The sequence below is a fragment of the Symsagittifera roscoffensis genome, chromosome 4 (assembly GCF_963678635.1).
Source record: "Symsagittifera roscoffensis chromosome 4, txSymRosc1.1, whole genome shotgun sequence".
NCBI classification, from domain to species: domain Eukaryota; kingdom Metazoa; phylum Xenacoelomorpha; order Acoela; family Convolutidae; genus Symsagittifera; species Symsagittifera roscoffensis.
The window spans coordinates 54,302,738-54,321,500 of NC_087065.1; the positions used below are offsets into that span (position 1 = coordinate 54,302,738).

At 35.0% G+C, this 18,763-nt stretch overlaps 1 protein-coding gene across 1 annotated transcript in view; it reads right to left on the reverse strand.

Annotated features, from left to right (window-relative positions):
• Positions 1 to 18,763, reverse strand: part of LOC134845311 (alsin-like) — a 63,959-nt gene that overhangs the window by 43,291 nt on the left and 1,905 nt on the right. The window contains exons 3-7 of the mRNA XM_063862285.1: positions 14,520 to 14,705; positions 13,972 to 14,068; positions 13,058 to 13,320; positions 10,553 to 10,730; positions 9,161 to 9,341 (exon numbers count right to left, since the gene is read on the reverse strand). Of these exons, the coding sequence (XP_063718355.1) occupies positions 9,161 to 9,341; positions 10,553 to 10,730; positions 13,058 to 13,320; positions 13,972 to 14,068; positions 14,520 to 14,705 (905 nt within the window). The remainder of the gene's footprint in view (positions 1 to 9,160; positions 9,342 to 10,552; positions 10,731 to 13,057; positions 13,321 to 13,971; positions 14,069 to 14,519; positions 14,706 to 18,763) is intronic.

Below are 18,763 nucleotides of genomic sequence, written 5' to 3' on the forward strand. Positions count from 1 at the left end.
CAGAGAATACATCTGATTAATTATATTTATTACACCCATCACCAATCTTCATACCATCAGCGCAGTGGTAAATTTGAAAATGCACATGCGTTTTGTTTTCTGTGTTCAACAGAATAGAAATAAAAATACAATAAAAAAGAACGAGGAGCAAAAGTACTTCGTTTATAGTGCTTATAAGATTATTTAACATAATTTAACTACATCAAACACGTTAAACACACATGATATAACTTGTACTCAAGCTGGACGTAAACTATAATTAGCTAATTATCTCGAGCGAAAGTTGACCTGCGCTTATTGTCTAGAATTTGAATACACGAACATGATACCAAAAACCCATATGAAGTTTTAATGCAAAACAATAAAATCATCAGTCACAATGAAAGCATGCAACATGCCAAATTACAACGACCGCGCAGGAATCCGACGCGTTATATGAAGTGGATCAGTTTTTAAAGTTAACCCAATTACGCGATGATACTTTAGACGGCAGATTAATGAAAATTGAGTTATAATGAACTTTGAACAAAAAGAACAGTTTCTCCCCTTTATTGGTTTCGAGAAGATATCGTTCACTAGGTTAAAGGATTTTTTCAGGCAATCAGAAGTCGGCATTTAATTTTCGCGGGGAGATCGATCACTTGGTTACAGGCACTCTTGTTCAGCAACTCAGAAATCAGCATTTTCTACGATAGCTTTTTTCCGAATTTGCACTTTAATTTAGGGTGCGATCGATCACTTGGGTAATTTAGGGGGAATTGTTCACATTTCACACAAGATAAGTTCGTGTTACCTAACTGTCAAAGTGCTAATAAGTTTACCAACTTCAGATCACATTTCCCATTTTGGCCGCGGTCACTAAATTTACCTTATATTATTTAAAACAAAACATCCACATATAAAAACTTGAAAAAATTCGAATTTTAATTCCAAAATATGGCCAAGAATATACTAGCATCAAGACGAAGCATTTATTCTCCCCAACACGAAATCATTCACGAAATCAAAGTGCTACAGTTTGCGTCTATTGAGACATTGTTAGGAAGAATTATAGCAACCCTGTACTCCCCTCCACCCACATGATCGCATAATCGAATAGGTAAAAACAACTGGAAACACAACAAAATTTCAATCAGATACTGAGTTGATAATTTAATTATTTTCAAAAACTAACTTAGAACCCGGTTTGAATGAAACGAATCAGCAGTTTAGTAGAAAACTTTTTGAATGTGAACATGAGAAATGAGGTTCAAATCCCGTATAACTGAGCAAACTTCGACAGTTTAGGGCATGTTCCACTTAGCTGTTCAACTTCGACAAAACGAAGCTTCCAAGTTATAGAAAATGCAATAGCTCTCCTTCAATGATCTTAATTTTGATAGCTCTTCCGGACCAGTCATACAAAACTTCAAAAACCCTACAACTTCAAAAAAAATCTAAATAAGGTACTTTTTTATGCTGGAGTGATGCAAAAACTGATTGAACTCGAAGAACAGTAGTGAAAAAGACATAATCGACAACAGTTGTCTTAAAAAAAACTGCAAACAAAAATTTAAAAAAAAACACAGTTCAAAATTTTTCACATGAAAAAAAAACAATACCGAAAACTTTCTCATTTAGTGGAAAATACTATTGAAATTAAACAATCATAATAATATTGAAAAATTTAGGAAGCGCGAAATAAAGCTTCCAAGATAAACTTTCCTGGAGTGAAATCCCGAATATTAAAATACTTGTCTAAAAAAGTTTCGTTTATAAGACAAGACCTACTCGCTCGCTTCACTCGCACAAAATTTAGAATAATTTCTGAAAATTGTTTTGCCGCTTTTTGGCGCTTACGCTATACTAGAACAAGACTGCTCGCATCAGGGCAAAGCCTTGATTATTCTGACTGCCTATTAATTGCTCTCGAATCGTATATGATAATTGGTATATGAAAAATTGACAAACTACAAACTTTAGGCTGATAATATCAAAATGATCAAATGTGAGTCCTGTATGGAATTGAAAAGACTAATAAGCTTGCCTCAATTAATTTTGGAACGATTATGAGGGCAGATATATTGACTTGCAATAAATAATTCGCGCATTGAAACAAACTATCAAAGTATTCTTCGAGCAGCAAAGCCGCACTTTAGTCAAAAGAAGCATACTTGCTTGGCTATCACAAGATTTCCGGATCGATGCCAATACAGAGTCACTTTTTCTAAAAATGGTGTGAAGAAAAAAAACACCCCGGGTATACATATTCTTCACTTTCTTTGAAAGTCGGAACAACAAAATATGCATCACTCGTTAATTATCCCAAATCAGCCACACTTAAAGTCCCCTAGTTTTACAGAAAGTGATCTCAGGAAAAAGTTTTTAAATATAGAACTAATGACATCACAATCATCAGACGATATATCAAAAATTGTCGATGAAACATCAAAGTTTAAGAAAAAACCACGCAGATAAAAAAACTCCATTACGTTATTCGAAATTCGATATAAAAACGTATTCGGTTGCTCAAAACAGGTTAAGGTAACAGACTATAATTGATTTTCAAATTGATCAAAAGCTCGAACAAAAAAAATTTAAGAAGCTGTTCAACTGGTTTCCAACAGAAGCAACAAACTAAACGGCACGTTGATCAGCATTCAAACTAGGGATTCCGACTTTCGCGGAAAAGATAGAAAGTTTGAACTTGCTGTGGTTTTTTCCTCTAGACAAATTTCGACTAAGTTCGTGTTACCTAACTGTCAAATTGCTACTAATTTTATCAACTTCAGATCACATTTCCCATTTTGGCCGCGGTCACTAAATTTACCTTATTTTAACTAAAAGAAAAAACATCCTCACATAAAAACTTGAGAAAATTCGAATTTTCATTTTAAAATCTGGCCAAGAATAAATTAACATCAAGACGAAGCAGTTTTTCTCCCCAACACGAAATCAAATACGAAATCAAAGTGCTATAGTTTGCGTCTAATTTTAGGAAGAGTTATAGCAACCCTGTACTCCCCTCCACCCACATGATCGCATAATCGAATAGATAAAAACAACTGGAAACTCAACAAAATTTCAATCAGATTCTGAGTTGTTAATTTAATTATTTTCAGAAACTAACTTAGAACCCGGTTTGAATGAAACGAATCAGCAGTTTAGTATAAAAGTTTTTGAATGTGAACATGAGAAACGAGGTTCAAATCCCGTATAACTGACCAAACTTCGACAGTTTAGGGCATGTTCCACTTACCTGTTCAACTTCGACCAAACGAAGCTACCAAATTATCGAAAATGCAATAACTCTCCTGCAAGGATCTTAATTTTGATAGCTCCTCCGGACCAGTCATACAAAACTTCAAAAACGCCACAACTTCAAAAAAAATCTAAACAAGGTTTTCTTATGCTGGAGTGATGCTAAAACTGATTGAACTCGTAAAACAATAGTGAAAAAAACATAAGCGACAGCAGCTGTCTTCAAAAAAATCCGCAAACAAAAATTTAAAATTATACAGAAATTAAAAATGAATTTTTCACATTCAGTGAAAAATACTATTGAAATTAAACAAAACTAAAAAATTGAAAAATTTAGGAAGCGCTAAATGAAGCTTCCAGGATAAATTTTTCTAGAGTGAAATCCCGAAATCCTGCAAGGATCTTAATTTTGATCGTGAAATCCTGCAAGAATCTTAAATTTGATAGCTCCTCCGGACCAGTCATACAAAACTTCAAAAACCCCACAACTTCAAAAAAAAATGTAAATAAAGTTTCTATGCTGGAGTGATGCTACAACTGATTGAACTCGTAGAACAATAAAGAAAAAAAACATTAACGACAGCAGCTGTCTTCAAAAAAATCCGCAAACAAAAATTTAAAATTAAACTGAAATTAAACAGGAATTTTTCTCATTCAGTGGAAAATACTATTGAAATCGAACAATAATAAAAAAACAAAAAAAAAGACAAGACCTACTCGCTCGCTTCACTCGCACAAAGTTTAGAATGATTTCTGAAAATTGTTTTGCCACTTTTTGGCGCTAACGCTATACTAGAACAAGACTGCTCGTATCAGGGCAAAGCCTTGATTATTCTGACTGCCTGTTAATTGGTCTCGAATCGTATATGATAATTGGTATATGAAAAATTGACAAACTACAAACTTTTGACTGATAATATCAAAGTGATAAAATTTGAGTCCTGTATGGAATTTAAAAGACTAATTGGCTTGCCTCAATTCATTTTGGAACGATGATGAGCGCGGATATATTGACTTGCAATAAATAGTTCGCGTATTGAAACAAACTATCAAAGTATTCTTCGAGCAGCAAAGCCGCACTTTATTCAAAAGAAGCTTACTTGCTTGGCTATCACAAGATTTCTGGATCGATGCCAATACAGAGTCACCTTATCTAAAACTGGTCTCAATAAAAAAAAACCGGGTATACATATTCATCACTTTCTTTGAAAGTCGGAACAACAAAATATGCATTACTCGTTAATTATCCTAAATCTGCCACATTTAAAGTCCCCTAGTTTTACAGAAAGTAATCACAGGAAAAAGTTTTTAAATATAGAATTAATGACATCACAATCATCAAACGATATATCAAAAATTGTCAATGAAATATCGAAATTTAGAAAAAAAATCACGCAGATAAAAAACTTCACTACAATCTTCGAAATTCGATAAAAAAACGTATTAGCTGGCTCAAAACAGGTTAAGCTAACAGACTATTATTGATTTTCAAATAAATCAAAAGCGCAAACAAAAAAAATTAAAGAAGCTGTTCAACTGATTTCCAAGCAGAGCAACAAACAAAACGGCACGTTGATCATCATTCAAACTAGGGATTCCGACTTTCGCAGAAAAGATAGAAAGTTTGAACTTGCTGTGGTTTTTTCCTCTAGACAAATTTCGACTTAAGTTCGTGTTACCTAACTGTCAAATTGCTACTAAATTTATCATCTTCAAATTTCCCATTTTGGCCGCGGTCACTAAATTTACCTTATTTTAAATAAAAGAAAAAACATCCTCATATAAAAACTTGAGAAAATTCGAATTTTCATTTTAAAATAAATTAGCATCAAGACGAAGCAGTTTTTCTCCCCAACACGAAATCAAAGTGCTATAGTTTGCGTCTAATGAGACATTGTTAGGAAGAATTATAGCAACCCTGTACTCCCCTCCACCCACATGATCGCATAATCGAATAGGTAAAAACAACTGGAAACTCAACAAAATTTCAATCAGATACTGAGTTGTTAATTTAATTACTTTCAGAAACTAAGTTAGAACCCGGTTTGAATGAAACGAATCAGCAGTTTAGTATAAAACTTGTTGAATGTGAACATGAGAAATGAGGTTCAAATCCCGTATAACTGCGCAAATTTCGACAGTTTAGGGCATGTTCCACTTAGATGTTCAACTTCGACAAAACGAAGCTACCAAATTATAGAAAATGCCATAACTCTCCTGCAAGGATCTTAATTTTGATAGCTCTTCCGGACCAGTCATACAAAACTTCAAAAACCCCACAACTTCAAAAAAAAATGTAAATAAAGTTTCTATGCTGGAGTGATGCTACAACTGATTGAACTCGTAGAACAATAAAGAAAAAAAACATTAACGACAGCAGCTGTCTTCAAAAAAATCCGCAAACAAAAATTTAAAATTAAACTGAAATTAAACAGGAATTTTTCTCATTCAGTGGAAAATACTATTGAAATCGAACAATAATAAAAAAACAAAAAAAAAGACAAGACCTACTCGCTCGCTTCACTCGCACAAAGTTTAGAATGATTTCTGAAAATTGTTTTGCCGCTTTTTGGCGCTAACGCTATACTAGAACAAGACTGCTCGTATCAGGGCAAAGCCTTGATTATTCTGACTGCCTGTTAATTGGTCTCGAATCGTATATGATAATTGGTATATGAAAAATTGACAAACTACAAACTTTTGACTGATAATATCAAAGTGATAAAATTTGAGTCCTGTATGGAATTTAAAAGACTAATTAGCTTGCCTCAATTCATTTTGGAACGATGATGAGCGCGGATATATTGACTTGCAATAAATAGTTCGCGTATTGAAACAAACTATCAAAGTATTCTTCGAGCAGCAAAGCCGCACTTTATTCAAAAGAAGCTTACTTGCTTGGCTATCACAAGATTTCTGGATCGATGCCAATACAGAGTCACCTTATCTAAAACTGGTCTCAATAAAAAAAAAACCGGGTATACATATTCATCACTTTCTTTGAAAGTCGGAACAACAAAATATGCATTACTCGTTAATTATCCTAAATCTGCCACATTTAAAGTCCCCTAGTTTTACAGAAAGTAATCACAGGAAAAAGTTTTTAAATATAGAATTAATGACATCACAATCATCAAACGATATATCAAAAATTGTCAATGAAATATCGAAATTTAGAAAAAAAATCACGCAGATAAAAAACTTCACTACAATCTTCGAAATTCGATAAAAAAACGTATTAGCTGGCTCAAAACAGGTTAAGCTAACAGACTATTATTGATTTTCAAATAAATCAAAAGCGCAAACAAAAAAAAATAAAGAAGCTGTTCAACTGATTTCCAAGCAGAGCAACAAACAAAACGGCACGTTGATCATCATTCAAACTAGGGATTCCGACTTTCGCAGAAAAGATAGAAAGTTTGAACTTGCTGTGGTTTTTTCCTCTAGACAAATTTCGACTTAAGTTCGTGTTACCTAACTGTCAAATTGCTACTAAATTTATCATCTTCAAATTTCCCATTTTGGCCGCGGTCACTAAATTTACCTTATTTTAAATAAAAGAAAAATCATCCTCATATAAAAACTTGAGAAAATTCGAATTTTCATTTTAAAATAAATTAGCATCAAGACGAAGCAGTTTTTCTCCCCAACACGAAATCAAAGTGCTATAGTTTGCGTCTAATGAGACATTGTTAGGAAGAATTATAGCAACCCTGTACTCCCCTCCACCCACATGATCGCATAATCGAATAGGTAAAAACAACTGGAAACTCAACAAAATTTCAATCAGATACTGAGTTGTTAATTTAATTACTTTCAGAAACTAAGTTAGAACCCGGTTTGAATGAAACGAATCAGCAGTTTAGTATAAAACTTGTTGAATGTGAACATGAGAAATGAGGTTCAAATCCCGTATAACTGCGCAAATTTCGACAGTTTAGGGCATGTTCCACTTAGATGTTCAACTTCGACAAAACGAAGCTACCAAATTATAGAAAATGCCATAACTCTCCTGCAAGGATCTTAATTTTGATAGCTCTTCCGGACCAGTCATACAAAACTTCAAAAACCCCACAACTTCAAAAAAAAATCTGAATAAGGTTTTTTTATGCTGGAGTGATGCTAAAACTGATTGAACTCGTAGAACAATTGAAAAAAATATAATCGACAGCAGCTGTCTTCAAAAAATCTGGAAACGGAAATTTAAAATTAAACAGAAATTTTTCTCATTCAGTGAAAAATACTATTGAAATTAAACAATAAAAATAAAATTGAAAAATTTAGGAAGCGCTAAATGAAGCATTCAAGATAAGTTTTCCTGGAACTCAAGTATATTAAAATACTTGTCTGAAAAAGTTGTCAAAAAATCAAATATATCAAATATTGTCAAAAATTGCTACATAAAACATCGAAGCTTAAGAAAAACTACGCAGATCAAAAAAATTCCATTACGTTCTTCAAAATTCGATATATAAACGTATTAGCTTGCTCAAAACAGATTAAGCTAACGTAGACTATTATTGATTTTCAAACAAATCAAAAGCTCGAACAAAAAAATGTTTAAAAAACTGTTCAACTGATTTCCATGTGAAGCAACAAATTAAACGGCACGTTGATCATTATTCAAACTAGGGATTCGACTTTCGCAGAAAAGATAGAAAGTTTGAACTTGCTGTGGTTTTTTCCTCTAGACAGATTTCGACTTGAAAAACTTTTCTAAACAAAATTTGTGACAGTAGCTGAAAGATATTGATGCGGGGAAAATGGGGGTTTAATAACACACTGAAATTGATTTGCACAAAAACTCCATTTTTCGATTACATAGAGCGTAGGCGACAAAGTAAGCCGGCTCAACAACCATTCCAAATCGAATGGAGGAAGCTCCTTGATCCTTTATAAGTCGCTTCTGTCAGTGGAAGACTTTCATTAAAAAAAATATCAATTTTCAGTTTTTTGTTTGAACACTCTATCAATTCTTTGCCAGACACTGCTTAAACATATAAGAGGGTACTAGGAAGTTCAAGGGCTTCACTTTGACACGAGCACATTCTTTAGAGACTTTTAGCGACGGAAAAATGACGTTTCAGTATAACACAAACCTATGTTTACGCTTAATTTGTTTTAAAAAAAACTATCGGAAGTCGTATAAACACTTTCAAATGCACTGGTGATTTCTTTATACACTTTTACACAAAAAAGGAAGCAAAGTGTTTGGTTCCAATGGGTGAGAGAAAGGTAAGTTCTCCATGGAAAATAAAATTGAAAAGCTAACATGAGATGCCAAACTGCCCTTAAAAATTGTTCAAGATTAAAATCTCTTTATCTTTATGCAAAAAAAACTAAAAGAAATCTACGAGACCTGATTAAAAGTCTAAACTTAGTTCAGTAACACTTATAAACTACCCTTTCCCCAATTGACATGGTCAGCAAAGCCCCCATTAGAATTGGTTTTGAGGGTGTTACAATTACACTTCACCCATTTGAATTAATTTCGGAGTGTCATAAAAGCTTTTTTCATAACATGTGTTTTGTGTCAAAGACCGCTTAGACTCACTGAATTTTACTACCCCAAAGAAATTTAATTTTTAAAATATATTTTTTTACTACCCCAAAGAAATTTAATTTTTAAAATACATTTTTTGACTAATCCGAAGTTGAACAAAAAAAATCCGCGGGTCGATGTTGTAGCCAATTAAATCACGTTGTAGCATCGTAGAGCCTCTATTGTCATTACTCGTTATTAATTTTGACCTTAAAACGTTTTACTTTAAAATGATCATTGTCCCATTTCACCTCATAGAAGATTGCTTTTCATATACAACGTTATACATATACTGGTTACCACCAAAAATTGATATGCATCATATGATATTCTATCACTTAAACGTCTTTTAAAAAGTAGCCGAAATCATGCACTAACCACTGGTGAGGAATGGCTTGACGATCATGTCCCGGATGACTCGGAGGTGGGCGAAGAAATTGCGTTCGTTGAAGGCCCACTTGAGGAGGAGGGAGGTCTGGTTGCGGGGCTGAGTCATCACTCGGCACACCATGGACTGATCCAAACTGCCACACCACACCTCCACCCCACTGCTCATGCTCTATTTCCGAACATTTACAGTATACATGAGGAAAAGTGTCCATGAACTCACGGAAACCAAAATTTTCGTTAAAAATTTTTTGAAAACCGAGTCAAAAAAAAATAATTATCTGAAAGCTATTTCAATTTCAGTTATGATTGACACTTTTTTCAAAAGTCAATGATGTTGCACCCAATTAGAAATAAGTACTTCATTCGGATCTTCCAGGGAGAAAAATAAAAAAGGGATGGTCCGTCCATTTGGCAGAATGGTCCAAGAAAACAACGCTTACGTTAATATTTACAGAATATGAACTATAAAAATGAAAACGCTACTAGTAAACTAGAGGCGGCAGCGCTTCGAGTTATCATATGGCATGGTGTTCCCATTAAAAAGGTCTAACCTCTAGCTTGGCAAGCACTACTCACGTATCCCCCTATTCGTTATTGATTTCTTACAGCTCTTAGACCCGTTCTATTCTTAAAACATTCTTGTTTTAGACAGGCTTCCACCAAAGATAAAAGTTAGTTCCGCCTATCGGAAGACGCCTCCTTGGCAAACATTCCTCAGTCAAAAAACACTTCGTTTAAATATTCTTGAAAAACAAAAACTTAGCAAATAATCACAGTATGTACACTTAAAAATCACAGATCCAAGAAGCAGCTTCGCATCACTCGCCAAACACAGCTCAGAAACTTTCCATTCACAAAAAAAACAATATGCTGCTCAGTTAGCTGGGGTTTAGAGATTATAAGGACGAAAAGCAAATTTAAAAAGTTGAGGAAACCCAGATTGAAGTTTACAAGTAAATGAGATTTTAACACTGGCTAACCGGCTCCTGAACCTTTTAGCACTGGCTACCAGCATAGAGAGGCAGATCCAAGATAATGGGGAGCAGATTTTTAAAAAATGCCAAATAAATCTGCGCAACCGGCGACTTGTCACAAAAAACGCCGAAATTTTAAGGTTTACCGGCAAAAATGGATGTCTCAAAAAGTACAAAAAGGGCCCTTTGGGCGATCAAGGGGTCAAATACTTGAGGACGGACGTGAACTTTTTTACTTCAAGTCGAACAATCCTCCTTTGATTGTGTTTCATATGCATATAAGGTTGTTCATCCGAACAGAAACAAAACTTCAAAGACAAAAATTATCGGCCCTGCTTTTAAAGGCCGATGATACTTGAGTACTGACAGAAGCGGTAAGAAGACAAAGATGGTGATATTGATATACCTTTGCAAACCACGTGTAAGACTTCGGACTCCTAGCACACTCCACTCCCGCAGTCGTGGAATCCCCGTCTGGGGTCCCATTTGCTCCCGAATATGCAGACGATCCCAGAAGGTTCTCAGTAGAGGCAGGATCATTGATCACCAGAGTCACATAAGGACTCTCGGCTTCCTCTGGCAAACTGGAAAACAAAACCACATCTTGAAATAACGTAACCTGACATTGGCACCACTTTTGAGAAGTTTTAAAAAACTTCATTTCATTCAACACAGGCGAACCTGTGCTTCGCAAGAGTTTCAATACAACAATGAACGAAACTGTGTTCAAAATCATCTTTTTCAAAATTTGAACTAAAACATCTGAACACCACGTAAAATTTCGCAAAATAATATAACCAACTCGTTGTGCACAACAGATGACCAGTGGTAAAAACGAAAGAAGGCAAAACGCAAAAAACGCCATCGAGTATGATATCCCCTTGCGTCATCAGCTGGTTTTTTGAAATGTATAACTTATGAACTTTGAGTAAATTTATGCCTTGATGTCCCCAAATTTCCGATTGGTTTCAAGTCCCGTCCCACACCAATCGTACAGCCAGTTGACGAAACTAGTAAAGGCATGAGGTTGGGAATTTTAAAATCTTGAGTTCGATAACCGCAGTCTCTATCAGCGCCTCTATCAGATCACATGAAAAAAAAACTCAACAACAAAATGACTTCTTGAGACAAAGCCACCAATATTAGAAATATGAAGCTTTTCACTCTGGAAACATTGCCTTTTGAATAAGAAAAAAATGAAAAATGAAAGAATTGAGTATGAAGTATAAGTAAAAATTAGAAACCAAAAAGCTGACATTATTTGAAAAAAAAAGCGTTACGTTATTCATTACTCGGTAAGGGATAAACTTATCGGTAAGGACAGGGGCGGATCTAGGATTTACTCGAGGGGGGCGCGGGGGGAGTTACGGCGGATTTTCAAAATTTTTTGAAAAAAAAAACAGGTCAAAAAAGCCGTTTTTGGGCACTTTTTGGAAAAAATTGACAAAAAATTGCGTTTTTTGGCGCGCGCGTTCCCCCTCAAAGTTACTATATATTGTAAAAAGTACCAAGGGGGACACTTTGGGTCAGCAGGGGGTCGAATCCCTGAACTAGTAGAACCTAATTTGATCGTTTTCTCACATTAAATTCATTCCATTCTATTTTTTAACATCCGACATATTCCGCTGTTCGAGTTCTTTCACTAAACTATTTTAAAAACGGTTTTAATGATTATTCATCAGTCACTATGCCATATTGTGGTTTCATACTTTGAACTGTTTTTTTTGGAATCCAAGATATTCGGAACAATTTGATTCACTCGGTTTATTATTCAACAAACGAATTAGACAAAGCAAGTTTTTTCAAGCTATTACGATAAAAAATTTTACATAGAGGCAAAGCAGAGCGTCGCACCACTTGCGATACAGTTGGGAAAAAAATTGGAACTGTAAGAAAAATCTAAATGTAGCAAAAAGAATAAAGCTAGTTTTGGACAAAAAAATGCCATGGCAAAAGAATGAAATAAGGACTGGTAGAAAACTTAGCAAGCGGTAGAAAAAATCCAAAATTGGCGCATCGTAGAATTTTTTTTGCTCTGCGCAATTTTTTGTTATTGCGTTTAGGGTTTTGGTTTATTTCTTCCATTTACAAAGTCAATGTTACTTAAATTATAAACAGCAGAAATAAACCAAAACACTAAACGCAACAACAAAAAATTGCGCAGAGCAAAAAAAATCTACGATGCGACAACTAAGCCGACAAAACATAAGCAGACACATAAAAAGCCAACAATTTTTGCAAAATATTTCGCGTTTGAAAAAAATAGGTCTGTCAGATATGTATAAATCTCAATCCTATGGTAGGAGGACACAGTCAGGGTACTCCCAGGGGTTGCGAAACTATCCCCGAAATATGACTGCACAATTTTTTTTTAGTTTATACATAAGACGTTTTTAAATGATGTTGTCATGATTCATAAATTCTGTGAACAAACTTACTAACTGGAAAAAGTCTAGTACCGGTTGCAAAACACTGGCTATCGCAAGCGTAAAAAGCAATATTAGTACAGACAGCACATTAAACATGTAGAAATGGATACATTTTAGTTTCACTGTTATTTCCCTTCATCCAAAAACCAGCACCAATTGATTAATGGCTAAAAATATAAATTGCAAAATTGTTTTACTTACGGGATCTGCAAATAAACAACATCTCATTACAATTTTCATGCAATGCTTCTTCGACGACACATGAAATCATGATATTTAGATCAATAGTAACACCAAAGTCGACAGCCAGCAATTTCTGTTTCAAAATATCCAATTTGAATTTCGATAATCAAGGGACGTGCCTTCAACAAGGATGCAAAAAAACATTCATGAACAAATCTAAAAAGTGCGCTTTGACAGATGACGGAAAACACACGAAAAATTCCGTTGACTCCTGGTGATTCAAGAAAAATTATTCTGACCTGCCGAGTAATCCGAGGTACATAATCTGGGTGTCCCAGGGATTCAATTCTGACATAGGCGAGGAGTCTGCTGAGGAGTTGGCGGGAGCCTTCTTGGAAGAGGCAACGTTGTCGCATATGATCACAGTGCATTTATTGCCCCCTCCCACGTCCCAGCCTACAATACCTTTGCCATCCTCGTCCTTAAGGAGCTCTGGGCTGGGGAGGAATTTGGTCGCAGTGTGTCCCAATTGCCCGAATTCATTGGAGCCGAAGCCGAGAATCTATTCGAAACAATAGTCTCAGTCTAAGTTTATTCAATAGTCTCAGTCTACGTTTATTCGAGAGACTTTAACGACTTGGCAATCAATCCCCCGTAGGCTGTGTTTTCCGTCCGATTTCAGTTACCTCACGGAAAACTCGAAGGGATTCAGCCGATGACAATTCAGATTCCAAAAAAATAAGAGATTCAGATTCCAAAAAAAAATAAAAATTCTCTCATTCTAAAGAAAAACTGGTCCGAAATTTTCGAGTTTTCCGACTTACTTTCAAAGTGGAAATTTCAGACTGAATTTTCAATCTACTTATTCCTAAATTCTTTAGTTCATTTGCCAGCATTAAATTTTACTGTATTTACCAATTCAGCCTCCTCTCACTAGCTAAAAAAAACAGAAAGCTGAAAAAAGTCTGTCCGTTTTGACAAAACTTGTCCATAAATTGACAAAAGTACAGATATGGAGAAGACAATCAGGTTCAAATTGAACGGTATAAGTATGACATTTGGCCCCTTAAAACATTGATAGGTCCCTCAAAAAAATTTATTACAACTTAGAATCTTCGGAACCTGCATATATTTATTTGTGTATTAAAATTTTTTCAAAAAATTTACGGGACCAATGCTTAATACTCGCAGCTATTGAAAACTTATTTAATACCTGAAAGTGACGAGTAATGAGCACCGAGTGCTTTCCACCGAGACTGATTTTGGTCACATTTCTCGCGCCCAAGGACTTCACCAATGTGGGCGCACTCCTGAAAAAAACTGAAGCTCACTTTTGAAGCAGTATCAAAAGAATCATAAATATTCCAGTTCAATTAAATCATTTAAAAAAGAGATTTTTCAGATTAATATTATTTCATCAAAAATCACTAGTTAGTTTAAATTGCAATCATTAAACATAATTATAAATTCACATTTTCATTCGCAGGTCAATTTGGGTTTTTCCGCAATTGTATTTTGCAGGAATTCGATTTTTGGAATAACTGCACGTAGAATTAAATGATAAGAGGGCTAGTCTCATGTCAGATAATTTCCAATCAATCATCAGCCTTAACACTCTTCGAAACTCTGAAAGATTTCCATGTTTTCTTTACATGCAAATTTTAAAAAATGGTTAAAAAAATGATTCCAGATTGTTTAAAACAAAAATTCTGCTTTTGGGGTCTTTCATTATGCGGAACTTCACTATATGATAGCACTCACCTAGCTTTATTATCTCCCAGTCCTAACTGGAAGTACTCGTTCTCTCCCCACGTGAACACTTCCGTGGATTTGCCAGTCACACGTTGGTAGGACCCTGGATGCTTCGACCCACCTAAGGCCCCTCCCCCTGCCCCACTTCCGCCCATGAAGCCAGAGTCATCCTCGCTCAAGCTGCTCAAACTAGTTCTAAACACAACCCAGTTGTCACTTACTTAATTTACAGTGAGTTATAGTTTTGTTGTTAGATGAAGACTGTGTTGTTTCTCTGGTTAAACATCCTCTAATTGCAGGATTTTTCAAATGATCGTTCCTTTTTTTCATGTTTTGATTTCCACTGAAAAACTTCAACAAACATCAACTTTCCATTTAAAAAAAACAGATGGAAACTCTCTTTTCTAGACTGATTCTAGCCAAAAAAAATTCTTCGAGTGACTCTTTATGATTCTAATTTAACAAATCAATGCTAAAAAAAACAGAGAGGCGAAGCAGAGCTTCGAGCCGCTTGCGATACAACAAAAACAATTTAAAAACGCGATTCAACAAAAACCTTTTAAAAACATAAGAAGTCGAAAACAACAAAAAAATATCGAAACAAAAACTAGTATAAACAAAACTTTCCTATGACTCGATAAAAACAACTAGTGGCCTAACTAAAGCTAGAGGTAATTAATTGATAACTTTTGAATTTGATATGATGATGCGGTATTAAAAATTGTAAGAATTTGGAATTTTCCCAACGACGTAACAATTCTCGTCCAAAAATTGAGGAGTCGCCGCATCTGCAGGAAAATTTCTCGGAACCAGCTATGTTGATGGAACCCTTCATCTAAGATTTGATAGGGTAGTTTTTCAGAAATGTCAAAAGGTTTCGTTAGAAAATTGTAAAAAACGGTCACAATTTCAAAAACTTCTTTTTTCGAAATCTGTATTTTGTTCGCTAAAAGTATACCGAGGCTGCTTCAAAAGATTCCCAAAACCGGGTTTCTCGATTGACCGCTTAACCTGAGAATTGGCAGGGTAGTTTTCGAAAGTCAAAAAAGTTTTCTAAAAAACAGTCAAATTTCAAAACTCTGACTTTTTGGTGTCAATTTATTTTTCCTAAATGATAATGGGCAGAATCGAATCTAGAAACTTAGATTTGTGAGTATAATTTTTGAGAAAATCAAACTTTCAAAAATCGCATTAAAAACAAATATTGACTTTTCGGAGAATCATAAATTTTTTGTAACAAAAATTGGGGGTAGCCGTATATGCAGAGGAGATTCACGCAATCTGTTTTTCGATTCAATCCAAAACTCAAATATGGGAGGCTAGTTCGAGGAAAATCAAGACCTTTTCCGAGGGCCACAATTTCGTGTCAAAAAAATTGGGCGTCGTCGCGTATGCAAAGAAACTTTCCATAACTCATTTTTGTGATTGAACCCAAAATCTATGACATGGAAAACGAGTTTTTAATAGAAAAATCAAAGATATTAAAAACGGTCAAAATCAAAAATTTTACTTCCGAGAACGATTACTTTTTGTGAAAAAAAATTATGCGTGGCCGCTAATGCAGTGGAGTTTAAGTGGTGGATCTTTAGCTCTGCCCTTTATCTCCATTAAACCCACTATAAAATTTGCGAGGGTAGTTTTTGAGAAACCGAAAAGAATTTAAAAAATCAAATAATCGCCCAAAGAATTTTTCGAAGACTGTAGACAGAGGGGTTAAGTAAAAAGAGACTAGAGGGTAGGAAGGCACACAGGGGAGTGAACGGTCTTTCCATTCAGATACCATCTTTTTAAAAATCGGTAGAATAATTTTGAGCAGACAAACGAAAGCCGGCGAAACTTGAACAAACAGACGAAAATCTGAAAAATCATTTTGACCGGAATAAGATTTTCAATTGCACACATGCTGAAAAAAAAAATGTCCGACTGGGACTCGAACCACAGACCTCAAAGGCGACGTCCTTGCCTCTTGGCCAAAGGGGAATAAATCTCGAAGTTAACATTCAACCGTGAATAAAGTTGAAAAATTGTAAGAGAAGATTTTTAAGGGGACAAAAGTCTAGTTCCCGATTACAAGTTGTCAAAAATTATATCCAGCAACATCAATTCACAGTCTTCTTGAAAAATGTCTGCTTCGAGTATTTGAGACGACATTAAAACTAAGCAAACTACCATCGAAACGAGAATAAACCATTGCAAAACTAAAATTTAAATAGATAAGGTCAACCATTTCAAGCCAGCACCTCAAACTTCAACAAAAATCTTTACTGGAAAGAATTCTGCCACCGAAAATTACCGAAAATTCTGCCACCGAAAGAACTCTGCCACCGAAAATTACTAAAATAGCGTATCCAGTGAAAGCATCAAAACAAAAACAGAGGTGGAGGTACGTGTTTAATATTGAATGGGTTTGCTTTACTAATGCGGCACGAAAAATTTGATTTCAAAAATCGGACTTGGCCTAAAACCTTAGTTGTTTCTCTACTGAAATAAGTGAGAAGACTAAGAAATTTTGAGATTATCCATTTTCGCAAGAAGATAAAAAAATTTTTACAAAAAAATTAAGGAATCGCTGCTCCTGCAGGAACAATTATCGCAACCCGTTCTTTCAATGGAACTTTTCATCTCAGATTTGATTGTGTAACTTTTAAGAAAATTCTAAAATTTCTAAAACTAAAAACAAATGGTCGAAGGTTCTAGAAAATGTTCAAAAGACTTTCTAGAATCCATAACATTTTTCTGCAAAAAGCAGTTTATGGCCTCTTAAGCACAAAAAAATTCAATGCCGGCTTTCTCGATTGAAAACAACCTGAGAATCGGCCCGGTAGTTTTCGCGTAAAGTCAATTAGTTAAACGCCATAACTTTTTTTTTCTCAATCAAACTGGGCATAGCCAATTCTTAACGTAAGCTTTCAAAAACATTTGTTTAAATTAAACCTTTGATATCAGATTTGGTAGGATAGCTTGCGAGAAAAGTACGAAAAACAGAAAACAAAACGGAGAAAAGTCCAAAAAACGGTCAACATTAAAAAAAATTGACATTTCCGAGAATCATAGCTTTTTAAGTAGAAAAATAGGGCTTAGCCACCTATGCAGAAAGAATTTACGCAACCTATGATTTCGACTGAACCCAAAATTTCAGATTTGGTAGGGTAGTTTTCGAGACAAAAATTACCAAAACACTTTCGTAAAAACAGTCCAAAAATAAAAATCTTCGAGGGTCATAACTTTTGGTATCAGAAAAATTGGGGTGAATTCGCATAAAAAAACGATCCCAGATTCTTAGATATGACAGGGATATTTTCGAGATTATTCGAAAAGTTGAAAAAACGTCGAAAAAAAACAAACAAAACTGACTTTTCCGAGGGTGATAACTTTTTGTGCAAAAAAAAATTGCGAGTGACCGCTAATGCATGGGAGCTACTCAGTTCCCGTCAGCTCTACTGAACCCACAACATCATATTTACGAGGTTAGTTTTCGAGAAAAATCGAAAAGATTCACAAAACGGTCAAAATCAAAAATTTGACTATTCCGAGGGCCATAACATTATGCGCAAAAAAATTCGGTCGTAGCCACTTATGCAGGGGAGCTTTTCCAAACAGTTCAGTTCATTGAAACCAAAAACTCATATTTGAGATTACCCCCTCTCAAATATGAGTTTTTTTCTGAAAATCAGCATAAGTTTCTGAGAAAAACTAAAATTTTTGCAAAAAGTGGAAAGTAATTTGCAAAACAAAAGAAATGAAATCGATTGGTAAATATACAACGAACTTGAAAAGTGCGGAGGGGAGTGCTAAAATTGGGTTTATCTAGAAGCGGCGAAATATCAGATCATAAAGCCAATGAAAAATAGGCCGAAATAATTTTGGCCAAGGAATTTTCTTATAGCGAAACAACAACAAAAACAAAGAAGGAAATACGAAGTCAAGGTAAAATAACAAAACGTATGCGTAAATCATACTTTAAAAACAAAATTGAAGAAAAATGCGCGAATAAAAAAAACAATTCCAAGATGTGACAACTAAGCCAACAGATAAGCAGGTCCTGGTCAGATTCGAACGCATGACCATTGCCGTCTTCGCTATTTTCGTCCTTAATTGTCCGGGAACGCTAAGAAATTTAAATACATTAAGAAACAAGGAAGAGAAGAGCCCAGACGTCCAGATGAGTCCAGTGGCCAAAGCTATTTACGGGAAAAAAGGTCTAGTGTCCAGTACCCGGTTCCAGTGTTTACGGGATGAGTCCAGATGAGTCC